Below are 18,368 nucleotides of genomic sequence, written 5' to 3'. Positions count from 1 at the left end.
AAGGCCAGGGTGGACTGACCAAATTTGAACTACTTTTCAACGTTCGTGGACATCTAGTGTTGGTCGGTGCTCAGTGGGTGAGGATGCTGGTTACAGTAAATGGAACAAGAGGGCGCTCATGAGTAGATGTCAGTAAGAGCTGGGAGAGGTGACATTAACTGGAGAGAAAGCGAGGCAGAGGGAGAGATGGACAGAGAGGGAGGCGTTGTCCAGACTCGGACTGTTTTAACACTCTTGGTTTGACAACAGAATGACAAAGAAAACCGTTATTAGCTAAACAACAGTATGCCAGTGGAAGGGAGGACCGTGTAACATATTCGTACCGGTTTGGTCCGCACTGTGAACCCGAATGAATACATTAAAAAAAAAATATTTACAAAATAAAAACACTAGGCTATAGGTTATGCCTACGCCCTTTGAGTAAATCTATTTTCAGGCTATTCCGTGAAAACAATTAGAGTGCACATTGTAAATCAACATTTTAAATCTTAAATGGTGCATTTCAATCCGTCCTTTTGTGAGGCACAGCTGGGAACTAGTTCTGTGTGACGGGGTCAATAAACCAGAATTGGAGTATCCTCCATTTTGGCTTCCCAGTAGATTACAACGGCGATGAACAGAGAGTTGTGGATACAATGTTAACCGTATGTCACCATGCTCAACGAGAATAGCATATGCAGCCGCCAACACCTCAAATATGTTGACACATTTACACCAACATCATCCCAGTATCCTGGAGCAAGACGTAAACGCAAAGAAACAAGACATCATCCTCTGCATTCAAGCAGAACTTGGCAGCTGATTTTATTATACACTGAACCTGGGTGACATTGGCGCTGACGGATAGGGCTGCCGTGCTTCTAACTCTTAGGAGACTTTGCAGTATTTAGTTTTTTTAATGTATTATTCATACTTTTATTAGCCCAGAAATTGTTTTGTGCAATTACATACAGCCGGGAAGAACTTTTGTGTATCAGAGCGGCAGTACCTCACCAGCACTACCAGCATTACAACCAGGAATATGACTTTCCCGAAGCGGATCCTTTGTTCGAACCCCCCAGAGCAATTGAACTGATTCAGAGGCCAACCCAAAACACCGGCGTCGGAGAAGAGGTACTTGGAGTGGTCTTCCGACGTAGGAGGCGTGCACCACCCACCGCTTCCGAGTATATTACTCGCTAATGTTCAGTCTATTGATAATAAAGTGGATGAGCTCAGGCCAAGGATTTCTTTCCAGAGAGACATCAGGGATTGTAACATACTCTGTTTCACGGACACATGGCTCTCTCGGGATATACTGTCTGCGTCCATCCAGCCAGCTGGGTTCTCAGTTCATCGTGCAGACAAGAATAAATATCTCTCCGGGAAGAAGAATGGCGAGGGTGTATGTTTCATGATTAATGACTCATGGTGTGATTTTGATAACATAAAGGAACTCAAAGTCCTTTTGTTTACCCAACCTAGAATATCTCACAATCAAATGCTGGTCGAATTAGCTAATTAGAGAATTCTCTTCGGTTATAATCACTGCCGTGTATACCCCCCCCCCCCCCCCCCCCCCTAAAGCCGATACCACAATGGCCCTCAAATATCTTCACTGGACTTTATGCAAACTGGAAACCACATCCTGAGGCCGTATTTATTGTAGCTGGGGATTTTAACAAAGCAAATTTGAGAAAAAGGCTGCCAAAGTTCTATCAACACATCCACCGTAGTACTTGCGGTGCTAAAACACTCAACCACTGCTACTCCAACTTCCAGGATGCCTACAAGGTCTTCTCCCGCCCTCCTTTTGGCAAATCTGACCATGACTCCATTTTGTTCCTCCCTTCCTATAGGCAGAAACTCTAACAGGAAGTACCCATTCTAAGGACTATTCAACGCTGGTCTAATCAATCGGAATCCATGCTTCATTATTGTTTTGATCACGCGGACTGTGGGATATGTTCCGGGTAGCTTCCGAGAATAACATTGACAAATATACTGATACGGTGACTGAGTTTATTAGGAAGCACGAGTGAAGGATGCTTTGTTGCGAAGTAGGAAGCTGAAATGTGTCTGCCTTCATTTCCCAAAAATATAGACTCTTAGCAATCATTTAACCCTCCAACTTGATATGTTCTTGTGAACTTCACATGTTGATGCTCATGGGTCCTTTTAGATGGAAATGCTCTACTACTAGTGTTTCAGGAAAAATTAGTGTTGGCTATGCAGTGCCTGTTTGGAGCTTCCAGGGACCAGTGATCTTCTGCACAGCAACACTTTGCAGTCATGAAGCAGCATTACCTATCACTCCACAAAAGCCATATCCCTTTGTGGAGCAAGGGAAACAACTAGCCTACTTCAAGTCTCAAGGGGAGTAGTGTCACTTGCACAAGGGATGCTACTAGCGCACTGTTAACTAGCTAGCGATTCCACATCAGCTAGGCTACAAAGTTGGAGGGAATTTGATTTACTGTACTAGGGCTGGGCGGTATACCGTATTTTACTATGTACCAGTATTGATGCACGTCCGGTTTGGGTTTTTACCTTCTATAAAGGTATTTCAATGTTTGGTTTGTTAGGTGTGATACACTGTGTGTAACATCCATTTTAATAGTTTACTTCACTACTTGAGTTGTCTCTCTCCACGCCGCTTTCCACACAGACCTAGCCCCGACCCCTGTCACTGAGGGAACGCATTTGTTGTTGCTCGACCACGAGACACGAGTTCAGTCTGCATGGTCATGCAACAATGTTGACGACAACAATGTTATTTCCACTTTGCTTAATATAAATCCACAAGCGCTCTATAATTACACTGTTTGTTTCTTACATCCGCAAACATCTAGTTTGTCTTTTAAATCGTGTTCGCATTAATACTAATCGCTAGTTCATGTTATCCGCTAATGCTAAATAGCTGGCTGGCTAGCTAGCTAATAAATGTACTGAGTCAGAGCAAACGTAGCCTGCTGTACAGCCAGATACCAGTGATGGTATATGCCTAAATGATCATGTTGTTTGTGCAACAGTACCTTCTATATCAAAGAGGAATAGGCAAAGCATGAATATGTTAGGTACATTAAGTAACTAAGAGAACGTTTAATCTATTCAAAGATTATAGGGTCCCCTAGGAAACACTGACCAACACTTTGTTTGAAAATAACTCCTCCCTGGCATTTCTTTAATTGTCATGTCAAACGCTGTATTCAAATATGGCCGACATATTTTTGCCCATATCGTGCAGCTCTACGTGGCAGTGTGGAAATTATCTCAAATGAGTGCAGGAAAGGCAGAAATTAATAAAATGGATACTTTTTTTAGGGGGGGGTTGAAGTTTTAATTGAGCAGTATAAAACGATCATAATGGAGAAAGACTCATTGAAATCACTTAGAATGTGTGTTGCCGCCCGAGGGTCATGCACTACTCATAAAGCAAATTTTAGAACTTTTATTATTCAAAAACATAAACATAAAATGCAATCAGACCGTCTGAAATGTAAAAAATATCGTAGTGATATTTTGGCTTTATCGCCCAGTCATACACTTTACTGTGTTTTATTTTAAAGTAATGGTTCATCGTTTCCAGATTTCTATTAAATATGACCTATAATTACTTACAATATGAGTTAAATAGTTTTCCTTCCAAAAAATGGTAATTAAGTATGTTAAAAAGCAGGTTTTCTGTTTTGTAATGGTGTTGGGCTTACACCAACAACAGAATGGTGTGAGTGTATGCTGGTTAGTTAAAAATATGCATGCGAGTAGAATGCTGATTGGCCAGCTCATATCATACTTCGTGAGGAAATGGCAAGCATTTTTAAAACCGTCTGTTTGAGATACACGTATGAAGTGTTTCCCCCGCCCAATTTATTCTTTGGCCACAAATAAGTCAGCAACATTATTTGGGTGTCACAGCATATGTGATATTTTCACTCAGTTACTTTAAGTATGTTTATGTTTTGCAGACAAAATCTTACCGGAGCCGACAGATCCGTATTGAACACAGTCTGAGGCCCTACATTTCATTGTATGTGCTCTCTCTTGAAGTGATGTTGCTTAATACTAGCAGTAGGTGTATTTTAGGCAGACACTTCCTCCCACGGGGAGAGAGCTATAGATGCAATGTCTTTTTGTTGTGGCTGCATCTCTAAAATGAACCTTCATATTCAGTTGTTCTCTGCAGTTTTTCTTGGTTGAGAGACCAGATATGTTTTTATGCGTGACCTACTTCTGTGGTTGTTTCGGGGTTTATTTAAATGTGGAGAGGCTGAGACCTACTAACATGGTGAGAACACTGCCTCAGTCATGGCTGTTCTGGCCTCTCCTTTGTTTACACCCATTGTGGAGAAACCTCCCTCTCGGTGAAGTGATTTCCACCCTCACACAGAGACCGAGTAAACAGGCGAGTTTACTGTACCCTCTTGCTTATGTTACTTTTCTTCTCAAGCTAGCTGGACTGGCTGTTGCAAATGGATGCATAGCAATCATGCCTTATTGTCAAAAGAGTTAACTCCCAGTAGTACGGCGTTTCAGTTCGATTAGTTTTGAAATGTAATAGGAAGTAGTGAGGAGAACCCTGACTCTAAAACGGGCTATGTAGGCTGTTGTCTGAATGTATCTATTACAGGAAGGCAAATGGTTCAGCCCTCACATGATGTTGGAGACCGATGCCTCAGCCATTTAGTTTATCTTTTGGTTTAATAGTCGGTGTGCATGTTGACCTGAGAGAAAAGTGACCTGTCATAGCTTGCAGAACAGCGGGAAATAGCCTGTCATCCACAGTAGCCAGCTGTTAACATCCTATTGAGCGGCAACTGCCAGCTTCCGGCAAGGAGAGCAGTCAGAACACACATACACACACACACACAGCCTCATTTATTGGTCAATGTCTAGGCCTAGATGGATTAATTCTGTCGCACATGATCGATGTAGACTATACATTTTTCTCAACTTGAGCACTGCTCAATAGCGGAGGTGCTAATTCCTTTTTTTGCCAAGTTCACCGTATTGTACATTGCTCTCCATTTACTATTTTCTTGTATGCTCATTAGCAAAGTATACACTATCCCAATTATAGCTTCAAGACACCAGAAATGTGAAAAACCTAAAGTAGATTGTACTGATTTATTGGCACATTGAACCATATCGCGCGCCAAAGTATAAAAACTTTGTATACAGTGTTAAAAAACAATGACGTCATATCTGATTTGTGCCATCTTTATGCACGTTCGCCATTGTTTTTGTGCCCTGCTTGCTGTTTAATGACTTGGTCTATTGAAGTGTTTCTTACCACTCTTTGTAATGGCCTCTGTATTATTTGATCACTGGGTGTGCCGTGCCGTCAGCAATGCTGGCAGTAGCCTAGATACGAGCTCCAAACGATGGCTTTTTTGTTTTTCTTCAACCTGTCTACACCGCTTAATTTACTGAGCAAGTCAATGTTTAGGCTAGGTGTATAAGCCTTTTTGTTGTTGAAGATATATCGTTTGAAAGTCTTGACTGAAATATTAGTGTACACTTTAGTGCTGAGTGATTTGTGCTTTTTGAGGTTGGTTTGGTTTCAGGTTGGTTTATATTTTCAAAAATGATATACATACATTATGTAGGTTCAATGCGGTAACAACACAGAATGAAACATTTGATTGTAGTGACTGCCTATTACTATCACTTATTAGGCTCTAACCATAATTTATTCATATTACCTAAATAAAATATTTAGCCACACACACACACACACAGTACCAGTGAAAAGTTTGGACACCTACTCATTCCAGGTTTTTTCTTTATGTTTACAATTTTCTACATTGTAGAATAATAGTAAAGACATCAACATATGAAATAACACACATGGAATCATGTAGTAACCAAAAAAGTGTTAAAATATGTTTTATATTTTAGATTCTTCAAAGTAGCCACCCTTTGCCTTGATACAGCTTTGCACGCTCTTGGCATTCTCTAAACCAGCTTTATGAGGTTGTCACCTGGAATGCAATTTCAATTAACAGGTATGCCTTGTTAAAAGTTAATTTGTGTAATTTCTTTCCTCAATGCTTTTGAGATAATCAGTTGTGTTGTGACAAGGTAGGAGTGTTATATAGAAGATAGCCCTATTTTGTAAAAGTCCAAGTCCATTTTATGGCAAGAACAGCTCAAATAATCAAAGAGAAATGACGGTCCATCATTAGTTGAAGACATGAAGGTCAGTCAATCTGGAAAATGTTAAGAACTTTGAAAGTTTATTCAAGTGCAGTCGCAAAAACCATCAAGCGCTATGATGAAACTGCCTCTCATGAGGACCACTACAGGAAAGGAAGACCCAGAGTTACCTCTGCTGCAGGGGATAAGTTCATTAGAGTTAACTGCACCTCAGATTGCAGCCCAAATAAATGCTTCACAGAGTTCAAGTAACAGACACATCTCAACATCAACTGTTCAGAGGAGACTGCGTGAATCAGGCCGTCATGACTGAAGAAGACTGTTCTTCTTTTTGGTGTCCTTTAGTAGTGGTGTCTTTGCAGCAATTCAACCATGACGGCCTGATTCACGCAGTCTCCTCTGAATAGTTGATGTTTAGATGTGTCTGTTACTTGAACTCTTGGGCCTAGAAACACAAGCAATGGATATAATTAGACCGGTGGAAATCTGTCCTTTTGGTCTGAGTCCAAATGTGTGATTTTTGGTTCAAACCGGCGTGTCTTTGAGACTTAGTAGGTGAATGGATGACCTCTGCATGTGTGGTTCCCACCGTGAAGCATGGAGGTGGAGGTCTGATGGTTTGGGGGGTGCTTTGTTGGTGACACTATCTGTGATTTTATTTTGAATTCAAGGCACACTTAACCAGCATGGCTACCACAGCATTCTGCAGGGATACATCATCCCATCTGGGTTGCACTTAGTCCCACTATCATTGGTTTTTCAACAGGACATTGACCCAACACACCTGTTTTGAATCCCAGCCCCTGAGGCCTACCAAGGGGCAAAAAGGTCATTTTTGTAAATAAGATTGTTCTTAATGGACGTGCCTAATTAAATAAAAATACCTTTTAATATCTCTATCACCCTTCCTCTCCGTGTCTGCCGGCCCTACAGGCTTGCCCGGCAAGAACCAATGAGAACAGGCAGCTGTAGGCACAATGGATTCTGGTCATTGTAGTTCATTATCACGTTTTCTGCACTTAACTATTATGAGTTGGACATGTCCCAGAAGAGATCTCTCTAGAGAAATGGCACAAACAGCATGTTGAAGGACAGAAAAACGGCCGAGCTAAATGGAATTGAAATATACTAATTGAACCGATGTGGTCAATTAGTTACTTAAAAACTGAAATCACTCAGCACTAGTAAAGTTATTTTAGTGGGACTGGCAGTAGCCTATATTCACACCCACTCTTGTGTCCTGAATACTGAGGATGAATACTCTTTATCACTGAATGCAGTGCTAGATTCAGAAATCATATGACACCAATGTATTTCATTGATTTGTTTTGGGGTCCCAGTGTCCATTTGCAAGATTCACTATGTTGTCCTTAACGCATGATGCCTGGCTACCATTGGACACGTGTCCGGACTCCGGTGTATGTAAGGCCACTGCTGCTCAGGCAAGACTGCGTTGAGCAGTCAAGCTGTTGCCACGGGCGTCTCCAGGGGAAGACTGTTGCAGTATGTGGTGAGCATCTCTCCACACAATCTGCCCTCAGGTCTGCACTGAGGTGGAACTAATAGAGCTTTAGTGGAAACCACTGCACATTGGGAAGCACTGCACAGGGAAAGGGAATCATAAAATGCATATGCCTAGTTTTTATATTGTTACGTGACAAGTATATATGAAATTAGCCGGAGACAACACACCCAGTGACAATCAACCTCTCCTTGTCCCAGTCTGTAATCCCCACATACAGTGGGGCAAAAAAGTATTTAGTCAATAACAAAAGTTTATCTCAATACTTTGTTATATACCCTTTATTGGCAATGACAGAGGTGAAGACTAACAGAAAACGTTTGACAAGGTTTTCACACACTGTTGCTGGCATTTTGGCCCATTCCTCCATGCAGATCTCCTCTAGAGCAGTGATGTTTTGGGGCTGTTGCTAGGCAACATGGACTTTCAACTCCCTCCAAAGATTTTCGATGGGGTTGAGATCTGGAGACTGGCTAGGCCACTCCAGGACCTTGAAATGCTTCTTACGAAGCCACTCATTCGTTGCCTGGGCGGTTGTGTTTGGGATCATTGTCATGCTGAAAGACCCAGCCACGTTTCATCTTCAATGCCCTTGCTGATGGAAGGAGGTTTTCACTCAAAATCTCACGATACATGGCCCCATTCATTCTTTCCTTTACACGGATCAGTAGTCCTGGTCCCTTTGCAGAAAAACAGCCCCAAAGCATGATGTTTCCACCCCCATGCTTCACAGTAAGTATGGTGTTCTTTGGATGCAACTCAGCATTCTTTGTCCTCCAAACACAACGAGTTGAGTTTTTACCAAAAAGTTCAATTTTGGTTTCATCTGACCATATGACATTCTCCCAATCTTCTTCTGGATCATCCAAATGCTCTCTAGCAAACTTCAGACGGGCCTGGACATGTACTGGCTTAAGCAGGGGGACACGTCTGGCACTGCAGGATTTGAGTCCCTGGCGGCATAGTGTGTTACTGATGGTAGGCTTTGTTACTTTGGTCCCAGCTCTCTGCAGGTCATTCACTAGGTCCCCCCGTGTGGTCCTGGGATTTTTGCTCACCGTTCTTGTGATCATTTTGACCCCACGGGGTGAGATCTTGCGTGGAGCCCCAGATCGAGGGAGATTACCAGTGGTCTTGTATGTCTTCCATTTCCTAATAATTGCTCCCACAGTTGATTTCTTCAAACCAAGTTGCTTACCTATTGCAGATTCAGTCTTCCCAGCCTGGTACAGGTCTACAATTTTGTGTCCTTTGACAGCTCTTTGGTCTTGGCCATTTTGGAGTTTGACTGTTTGAGGTTGTGGACATGTGTCTTTTATACGGATAACTAGTTCAAACAGGTGCCATTAATACAGGTAACGAGTGGAGGACAGAGGAGCCTCTTAAAGAAGAGGTTACAGGTCTGTGAGAGCCAGAAATCTTGCTTGTTTGTAGGTGACCAAATACTTATTTTCCACCAGAATTTGCAAATAAATTCATTAAAAATCCCCTCATTTTGTCTGTCATAGTTGAAGTCTACTTATGATGAAATTTACAGGCCTCTCATCTTTTTAAGTGGGAGAACTTGCACAATTGGTGGCTGACTTTTTTGCCCCACTGTAGTTTAAGATGGCCACCGTCATTCCTGTTCCCAATCATTATACGGCTTCATGCTCCAATGACTACCGCCCCGTAGCACTCACATCTGTAATCATGAAGTGCTTTGAGAGGCTGGTTATGGCACACAGCAACTCTAACATCCCAGACACCTCAATTTACATTCCCCCCAACAGAACCATAGATGACACCATCTCAATTGCACTCCACACTGCCCTCACCTACCTAGATAAGAGGGATACCTATGTGAGTATATTTGTTCATTGAGTACAGACAGCTCAGCGTTCTACACCATTGTCCTCTCCAAGCGCATCACCAAGCTTTGGACCCTGGGACTGAACACCTCCCTCTGCAACTAGATACTGGACTTCCTTACGGACCAACCCCAGGTGGTGAGGGTAGGCAACATCACCTTCGCCACGCTGACCCCTAACACGGGGGCCCCACAGGGGTGTGTGCTTAGTCACCTCCTGTACTCCCTGTTCACCAACGACTGCGTGGCCATGCACGACCCCAACATCATCATCAAGTTTGCTGACGACACAATGGTGGTTGGCCTGATCACCTGTGACGATGAGACAGCCTACAGGGCGGAGGTCAGTGACCTGGCAGTGTGGGGCTGGAACAACAACCTCAACGTAACTAAGACCAAGGAACTGATTTTGGACTACAGGAAACAGGGGCGAGCACACCCCAATCCACTTTGATGGGGCTGCAGTGGAGCGGGTCGAGAGCTTCAAGTTCCTTGGCTTTGTTCTTCTTTTTATATCTTGTGTGTTTTTGTTCTACCTTGTTATTTTTAGTATTACATTGATATTGATTACTGCATTGTTGGGGTTAGAGCGTGCAAGAAAGTCAAATCACAAAGAATTTAAAATGTTCCACACACACGGACACAGTCGTGAAGGTGCGACAGCTGTACCGTTGAGAGCATCTTGACTGGCTGCATCGCTGCTTAGTATTGCAATCGCACCGCCCTTGATCGAATGGCACTACAGAGGCTGGTGCAGACATCCCAGTACATCACTGAGGCCGAGCTCCCTGCCATCCAGAACCTCTGTGTCAGGCGGTGTTAAATAAAGGCCCGGAAAATAGTTAGACTCCAACCACCCAAGCCATAGACTGTGCTCTCTGCTTCCGCACGTTAAGCGGTTACCGGTGCATCAAGTCTGACACCAACAGCTTCTATCCCCATGCCATAAGACTGCTAAATAGCTAACTAAATAGCTAACTAAATGGCTACACGGACTATCAGAGTTGACCTTTGTATTTGATTCATATTTCTGTATACTCTCACTATGCACACTGATACTCCAACACGCATACAAACACTCATTCCACGATTTGCTCACAGACGCATAATATTAACGTACATTTTATATTAATTCTATATACACACACCCACATACAATCATCATATGTGCTTCTGCTACTCTGTTTATCATATATCCTGATGCCTAGTTACCTTACCCCTTTGCATATCTACCTCTATTGATCCAGTATCCCTGCACATTGTAAATATGGTGCTGGAACTGACCCTGTACATAATATGCTTACTTATGTTATTGTGTTCTTCTTTTTATATCTCATGTGTTTTTGTTCTACCTTATTATTTTTAGTTTTTAGTTTGGTTATTGATTACTACATTGTTGGGGTTAGAGCTTGCAAAGAAAGGCATTTCATCGTACTTGTGCATGTGACCTTAACTTGAAACTTAAGTCCCTCTGTTCAATTTAGTCTGTAGTCAAACAAGATTTTACTTCTGTTTAATTAAATCGTCTGGTTTTAAAGGGAAATCGTATCAAAACTACCAGAGAGCCTATTCTGGAAATGCGACATGTTTGAAGAGGATATTGTTACAGTCCATGTCTAAAAATAAGCTAAATCAAAAAGGTTTTGAAATATTAATATGCTGAATGTTTTTATTTTATTTCAGATTCTTGACTTTTCTACATTTTGTTACGTTACAGCCTTGTTCGAAAATGTATTAAATAAAAAGAATTGTCAGCAATCTACACACATTACCCCATAATGATAAAGCAAAGACAGATTTTTAGAAATTAACAAAAAAAACTGAAATACCTTATTTACATAAGTATTCAGTCCCTTTGCTATGAGACTTGAAATTGAGCTCAGGTGCATTCTGTTTTCAGTAATCATCTTTGAGATGTTTCTACAACTTGATTGGAGTCCACCTGTGGTAAATTCAATTGATTGGAGATGATATGGAAATGCACACACCTTTCTATATAAGGTCCCACAGTTGACAATGCATGTCAGAGAAAATACCAAGCCATGAGGTCGAAGGAATTGTCCGTAGAGCCCCGATACAGGATTGTATCGATGCTCAGATCTGGGGAAGGGTACCAAAACATTTCTGCTGCAGCATTGAAGGACCCCAAGAACACAGTGGTTCCATCATTCTTAAATGGAAGGAGTTTGGAACCACCAAGAGTTGGTCGCCTGGCCAAACTGAACAATCCGGGGAGAAGGGCCTTGGTCAGGGAGGTGACCAAGAACCCAATGGTCACTCTGACAGAGCTCTAGAGTTCCTCTGTGGAGATGGGAGAACTTTCAATAAGGACAACATCTCTGCAGCACTCCACCTTTCATGGTACAGTGGCCAGATGTAAGCCACTCCTCAGTAAAACGCACATGCCAGCCTGCTTGGAGTTTGCCAAAAGGCACCTGAAGGACTCTCAGACCATGAGAAACAAGATTCTCTGGTCTGATGAAACCAAGATTGAACTCTTTGGCCTGAATGCCAAGCGTCACATCTGGAAGAAACCTGTCACCCTCCCTACGGTGAAGCATGGTGGTGATAGCATCATGCTGTGGGTTATGGGAGTGTGATGCAGGGACTGGGAGACTAGTGAGGTCGAGGCAAAGGTGAACGGAGCAATACTTACAGTGCCAGTCAAAAAGTTTGGACACACCTACTCATTCAAGGGTTTTTCTTGATTTTACAATTTTCTACATTATAGAATAATGGTGAAGACATCAAAACTATGAAATAACACCTATGGAATCATGTAGTAATCCAAAAAGTGTTAAACAAATCAAAATACATTTTATTTGAAATTCTTCAAAGTAGCCAGCTTTGCACACTCTTGGAATTCTCTCAAACATCTTCATGAGGTAGTCACCTGGAATGCTTTTCAATTAACAGGTATGCCTTGTTAAGTTAATTTGTGGAATTTCTTTCCTTAAGCCAATCAGTTGTGTTGTGACAAGGTAGAGGTGGTATACAGAAGATAGCCCTATTTGGTAAAATATCAAGTCCAAATTATGGCAAGAACAGCTCAAATAAGCAATGAGAAACGACAGTCCATCATTAATTTAAGACATGAAGATCAGTCAATCCGGAACATTTCAAGAACTTGAAAAGTTTCTTCAAGTGCAGTCGCTATGAAACTGGCTCTCATGAGGACCGCCACAGGAAAGGAAGACCCAGAGTTACCTCTGCTGCAGAGGATGTTTATTAGAGTTAACTGCACCTTAGATTGCAGCACAAAAATAAATGCTTCAGAGTTCAAGTAACAGACACATCTCAACACCAACTGTTCAGAGGAAACTGCGTGAATCAGGCCTTCATGGTTGAATTTCTGCAAAGGAACCACTACTAAAGGACACCAATTAAGAAGACACTTGCTTCGTCCAAGAAACACAAGCACTGGACATTAGACCGGTGGAAATCCTGTCCTTTGGTCTGACGCAGAGTAGGTGAACTGATGATCTCTGCATGTGTGGTTCCCACCGTGAAGCATGGAGGAGGTGGTGTGGGGGTGCTTTACTAGTGACACTCAGTATTTTATTTAGAATTCAATGCACACTTAACCAGCATGGCTACCACAACATTCTGCAGCCATACGCCATCCCATCTGGTTTGCTCTTAGTGAGACTATTATTTTGTTTTTAAACAGGACAATGACCCAACATAACTCCAGGCTGTGTATGGGCTATTTGACCAAGAAGGAGAGTGATGGAGTGCTGCATTCAGATGACTTGGCCTCCACAATCACCAGACCTCAACTCAAATGAGATGTTTGGGATGAGTTGGACTGCAGAGTGAAGGAAAAGCAGCCAACAAGTGCTCAGCATATGTGGGAACTCCTTCAAGACTGTTGGAAAAGCATTCCAGGTGAAGCTGGTTGAGAGAATGCCAAAAGTGTGCAAAGCTGTAATCAAGGCAAAGAGTGGCTGCTTTGAAGAATCTAAAATATATTTAGAGTATTTTAACACTTTTTGGGGGTACTACATGATTCCATATGTGTTATTTCATAGTTTTGATGATACCAGTACTGAAATATTTTTTTCAATGGCAAAAATGGAAATATGAAGCAGTCCAAACTCTTTGGTCCTTTTAAAAACCTGCTGGATGTAAAATATTCAGTGCTAATGCTTGGAAAATAAATGTAACTCTGGATGACACCATAATGATATTTGTTTCCAGGGCTGTTTTCCAAAAAAAAAATGTTAAATCCTCTTTGTGTTTTGTTTCCTTGTCATGATACTAACGGGTATAGTGATACTGGTATTAATAGTTACGTGATGACATCACATGACCGCGTTCCTTCAGAATCTTTGGGCGATCCTAATTCATTTTTTAAAAACGGTTCATTTGTCATAATATAGAAAGTTCGACAAAGAAAAATGCACCCCTGTTGAACCGATAACATTTCTCCTGAAGTTGCTGTTTGCATTACCCATGTCGCAATGTTGTTGCAACATTGCTATTGTTGAATAAACCTGGGTCAATGGAAACCTGCCTAGTGTGTCCGAGCGCCTGTGTCTGTACGAGTTGCTAAAGGAGTTCATTTGGGCCTTTTGATGCAGTTGACTTGGGAAAACGGTCAATTTAGCCTACAATTTATTTCAGGTTTTGTGGGTACCCATTATTTTCATACAGTTGAAGAACAGTACATGGTTTTTGAAATGGAGACAGATGTACAAGGCTCTCATTCGTATAATGCGGTTTAGACTCATTAGTGTTCATGAGTTTTGTGTTATCTCACTCTGACAACACATTTTTGCTGTATTATTTCTTATATGTGAGCAATTGTGAGAGGTTGTGTTTAAGTCTGAAATCATGTAACATTAGATGAAACTTCCGTATGTGTGAGGTATCCGAAAGTGAATTTCTAACAAGGGTTCTCTCAATTCTCACACTCTGTAGATAATGAAAGGTTATTCTCTTAATTCTCCCTCTCGCTTTCCCTCTCCTCCTCAGACTCCCAACGCTCCCATTTGTCTTCCTTCACCATGAAGCTTATGGACAAGTTCCACTCTCCCAAAATCAAAAGGACACCCTCGAAGAAAGTCAGTAAGCCGCCTTTAGAACATAGCGTCAAGACTGCGGAGAAACCTGCTAACAAGGTTTGTTAAATGTCTGTTTCTCCCTCTACATTTTGCTGTGTCCATCTCATAAGGGCAATCAGTTGTTCATTTATATCCTACAAGAAACCAGAGAATGAGACTGTGACCGCAGAGCGATAAAGCCTCACATTATGCAATAATCACGTAACCAAGATGCACCACCATGTTCACGATTTGCTCTCATGTTGGCTTCCTTTTTCAGGGTTTGAGTCGGTTAGAGGAGCATGAGAAAGACGTGGTCAGTGCCTTGCGTTACTTCAAGACCATCATTGACAAGATGGCGGTGGACAAGAAGGTGCTGGAGATGTTACCAGGCTCTGCCAGTAAGGTCCTGGAGGCCATCCTGCCTTTAGTCCAAGTGGAACCAAGGATCCAGCACAGGTGAGTCTGGCCCACGAGGATGTATATCTGGAGCTCTTCCATTGTGTGTTTTAAGACGAGGCTTCAGTTGACATGAGATGAGGTGCAGCCAAATGTCATTTAAGGTTGACGATTTTGTTTGTTTTGTAGGGTTGCAATCGTAAGAAACCTTCAACCGTCTATTAGCCTAATCTTTCCTCTTGGTTGTTCCCAGTTCAGCGGTGTCATCTTGTCTTAACCGTGTGTACCAGAGTCTGGGCAATCTCATTCGCTGGTCTGACCAAGTTATGCTGGAGGGGGTCAACCTGGAAGATAAAGAAACCATCGTTACCGTCACCACTGTGATCAAGGCAGTGCTCGACGGTGTTAAGGTAAAGTTGGCATACCAAAAAAAACTAACGAACATGAAATATGCAACGTCACAAATGATTTGTAACAATGAATGCATGTTATGTTTTTGGGGGAAATGGTAGCTAGTCGAGTACTTGTTACTCTTTGGGGAAGAGATGTTGAAAGGGGTTGAAGTTGGCTCACATTTAATAACTGCACACGGTGATTGTCCACAGGAGCTGGTGAAACTGACCATTGAGAAACAGGAGCATCCCTCCCCTACGTCTCCTGTCAAACCAGTGCCACCGGCCGCCCTGACTGAGAGGTGAGTGAGCCACAGAGGATATCAATCACACTCCTCCACTTTAACCTGTACTGAACACGTCTTACACTGTGAGGAAATTGTACACAATGTGAACAACACCTGTATAACAACACCACAGCGCTGCAGAGCCACCTGCCAAAGAGAAGGAGAGTCTGGACAAGAGTTCAGCCACAACCCAATCTACGGAAGTCTTGACTGAACCCACCGAGGAGGAAGCAGAGGAGGTGGCCCCTCCGAAACCCCCTCTCCCTGGCGTAAAGATGGCTGAACACAAGTAAGAACTCATTTCATAGAGATGGTGTCCCTTTCATAGCTCTAACAAACAGTAGTTCAGTGGATCCAAAACTGTGGGGTGCACCTGGGTCGGTGGGGTGAGTAAGTTGAAAGCCCTTTATTTTGTATTTTTATGAACTCTGTTGGCCTTAGAACTTACTCCTGAAAGTTGTAATAGAATGCATAAGGTGCAATTTTGAAATTGGGTGGTGCATCAGCATGAGGTTACACGGGTCGTGAAGTGGGGGTCGTTACTACGCCGATAAATTACTAGTCATCCAGACCTTTGCCACCAAGGGAATTTGTGTTGGGGGGGGGGTTTAACCCTTCCTAAGAGCAGTTTGTGATAATAACTACCTTTTCGTTCAGTCATTGATAACTCTCAGAACATTTGATGTCACAGCACAAGTCAGAGTCAAGTCTGAACTGAAGTGAATGCAGAGTTCTAGCCACGTCACAATTCACTGTTTAGACACTGACTCAGGTCTCCATCTGTATACTCGTTAGGCCTGCAGAGAGCTGAGCACACAGCTCTCTTGTAGCCTCCGCCAACATCACAAAAGAATGTTTAGTGCCTTAAGGAAGTATTCACACCCCTTGACTTTTTCCAAATGTTGTTGTGTTACAAAGTGGGATTTAAAATTAGTTTGTTATTTTTGGTCAACGATCTACACAAAATACTCTGTCAAATATGAAGAAAAATGCGAACTTTTTTAAATGTAAAATAAAACACTCATATATTTAGATAAGTATTCAACCCCCGGAGTCATATTGGATTCCCTTTAAGCAGCACTTACAGCTGTGAGTCTTTTTTTGGGTAAGTCTCTAAGACCGGGCTCTCCAACCATGTTCCTGGAGAGCTACCTTCCTGTAGGTTTTCACTCCAACCACAGTTGTAACTAACCTGGTTCAGCTTATCAATCAGCTAATTATTAGTCAGGTGTGCTAGATTAGGTTGGAGTGAAAACCAACAGGACGGTAGCTCTCCAGGAACAGTGTTTGAGAGCCCTGCTCTAAGGGATTCGCAAACTTGGATTGTACCATATTTGCCCAAGCTCTGTGTAGTTGGTTGTTGATCATTGTTAGACAGCCATTTTCTAGTCTTGCCATAAATGGGCTCCTGAGTGGAGCAGCGGTCTAAGGCACTGCTTCTCAGTGCAAGACGCGTCAATACAGTCCCTTGTTCGAATCCAGGCTATATCACATCCGGCCATGATTGGGAGTGCCATAGGGCGGCGCACAATTTGGCCCGGTGTCGTTGGCCGGGGTAGGCCGTCATTGTAAATAAGAATTTCTTCTTAACTGACTTGCCTAGTTAAATAAAAATGTTCAAGCCGATTTAAGTTAATTGTAACTAGGTCAGTCAGGGAACATTCAATGTCATCTTAATAAGTAACTCCAGTCTATAATTCGCCTCGTGTTTTAGGTTATTATCCTGCTGAAAGGTGGATTTTGTCTCCCAGTGTCTGTTGGAAAGCAGACTGAACCAGGTTTTCCTTCAGGACCTAGCATGTGCTTAGCTCTATGCCTTTTCTTTTTATCCTAAAAAAACTCCCTAGTTCTTGCCGATGACAAGCATATCCATAACATGATGCAGCCACCGCCATGTTTGAAAATATGAAGAGTGGTATTCAGTGATGTGCTGGATTTGCCCCAAACATAATGCTTGTCCAGTATTACTTTAGATCCTTATTGCAAACAGGTTGCATGTTTTGGAATATATTTATTCTGGACAGGCTTTATTCTTTTCACTCTGTCATTTAGGTTAGTGTTGTGGAGTTACTACAATGTTGTTGATTCATCCTCATTTGTCTCCTGTCACAGCCATTAAACTTTATAACTGTTTTAAAGTCACCATTGGCCTCATGGTGAAATCCCTGAGCGGTTTCCTTCCTCTCCAGCAACTGAATAAGGAAGGACGCCTGTATCTTTGTAATGACTGGGTCTATTGATACACCATCCAAAAGTGTAAATAATAACTTTACCATGCTCAAAAGGATATTTAATGTCTGCTTCTTTTTTTGTCATCCATTAAGTGCCCTAATTTGTGAGGCATCTGAAAACAACCCTGGTCTTTGTGGTTGAATCTGTTTGACTGAAGGACTTTCCAGATAATTGTGTGTGGGGGGGATACATATGTGGTGTATTCAGAAAGAAATCGTATTAAACAGCATTATATCACACAGTTAGTCCATGCAACTTATTATGTGACTTGTAAGGCACATTTTTAATCCTGAAGTAATTTAGGTTTGCCATAACAAAGGGGTTGAATACTTATTGACTCAAGATATTTCAGATTTTCATTTTTTATTTGTAAAAAATTCTAAAAACATAATTCCACTTTTACATGATAGCAATGTAATGCATTTTAAATTCAGGCTGTAACACAACAAAATGTGGAAAAAGTCAAGGGGTGTGAATACTTTCTGAAGGTACTGTTTACCGCTC

General features: G+C 42.1%; 1 protein-coding gene across 3 annotated transcripts in view; it reads left to right on the top strand.

Annotated features, from left to right (window-relative positions):
- LOC109895644 (rap guanine nucleotide exchange factor 1) overlaps nt 1–18,368 on the top strand; it is a 49,494-nt gene that overhangs the window by 5,043 nt on the left and 26,083 nt on the right. For all 3 annotated transcript variants that reach the window (XM_031830394.1, XM_020489515.2, XM_020489516.2), the window contains exons 2-6: nt 14,487–14,632; nt 14,835–15,013; nt 15,207–15,363; nt 15,559–15,647; nt 15,766–15,921. In XM_031830394.1, the coding sequence (XP_031686254.1) occupies nt 14,487–14,632; nt 14,835–15,013; nt 15,207–15,363; nt 15,559–15,647; nt 15,766–15,921 (727 nt within the window). The remainder of the gene's footprint in view (nt 1–14,486; nt 14,633–14,834; nt 15,014–15,206; nt 15,364–15,558; nt 15,648–15,765; nt 15,922–18,368) is intronic.

This window comes from Oncorhynchus kisutch, linkage group LG8, assembly GCF_002021735.2.
Source record: "Oncorhynchus kisutch isolate 150728-3 linkage group LG8, Okis_V2, whole genome shotgun sequence".
Classification (NCBI taxonomy): domain Eukaryota; kingdom Metazoa; phylum Chordata; class Actinopteri; order Salmoniformes; family Salmonidae; genus Oncorhynchus; species Oncorhynchus kisutch.
The sequence above is the reverse complement of the archived record's forward strand: the minus strand, read 5'-3'. Positions and strand labels throughout refer to the sequence as shown.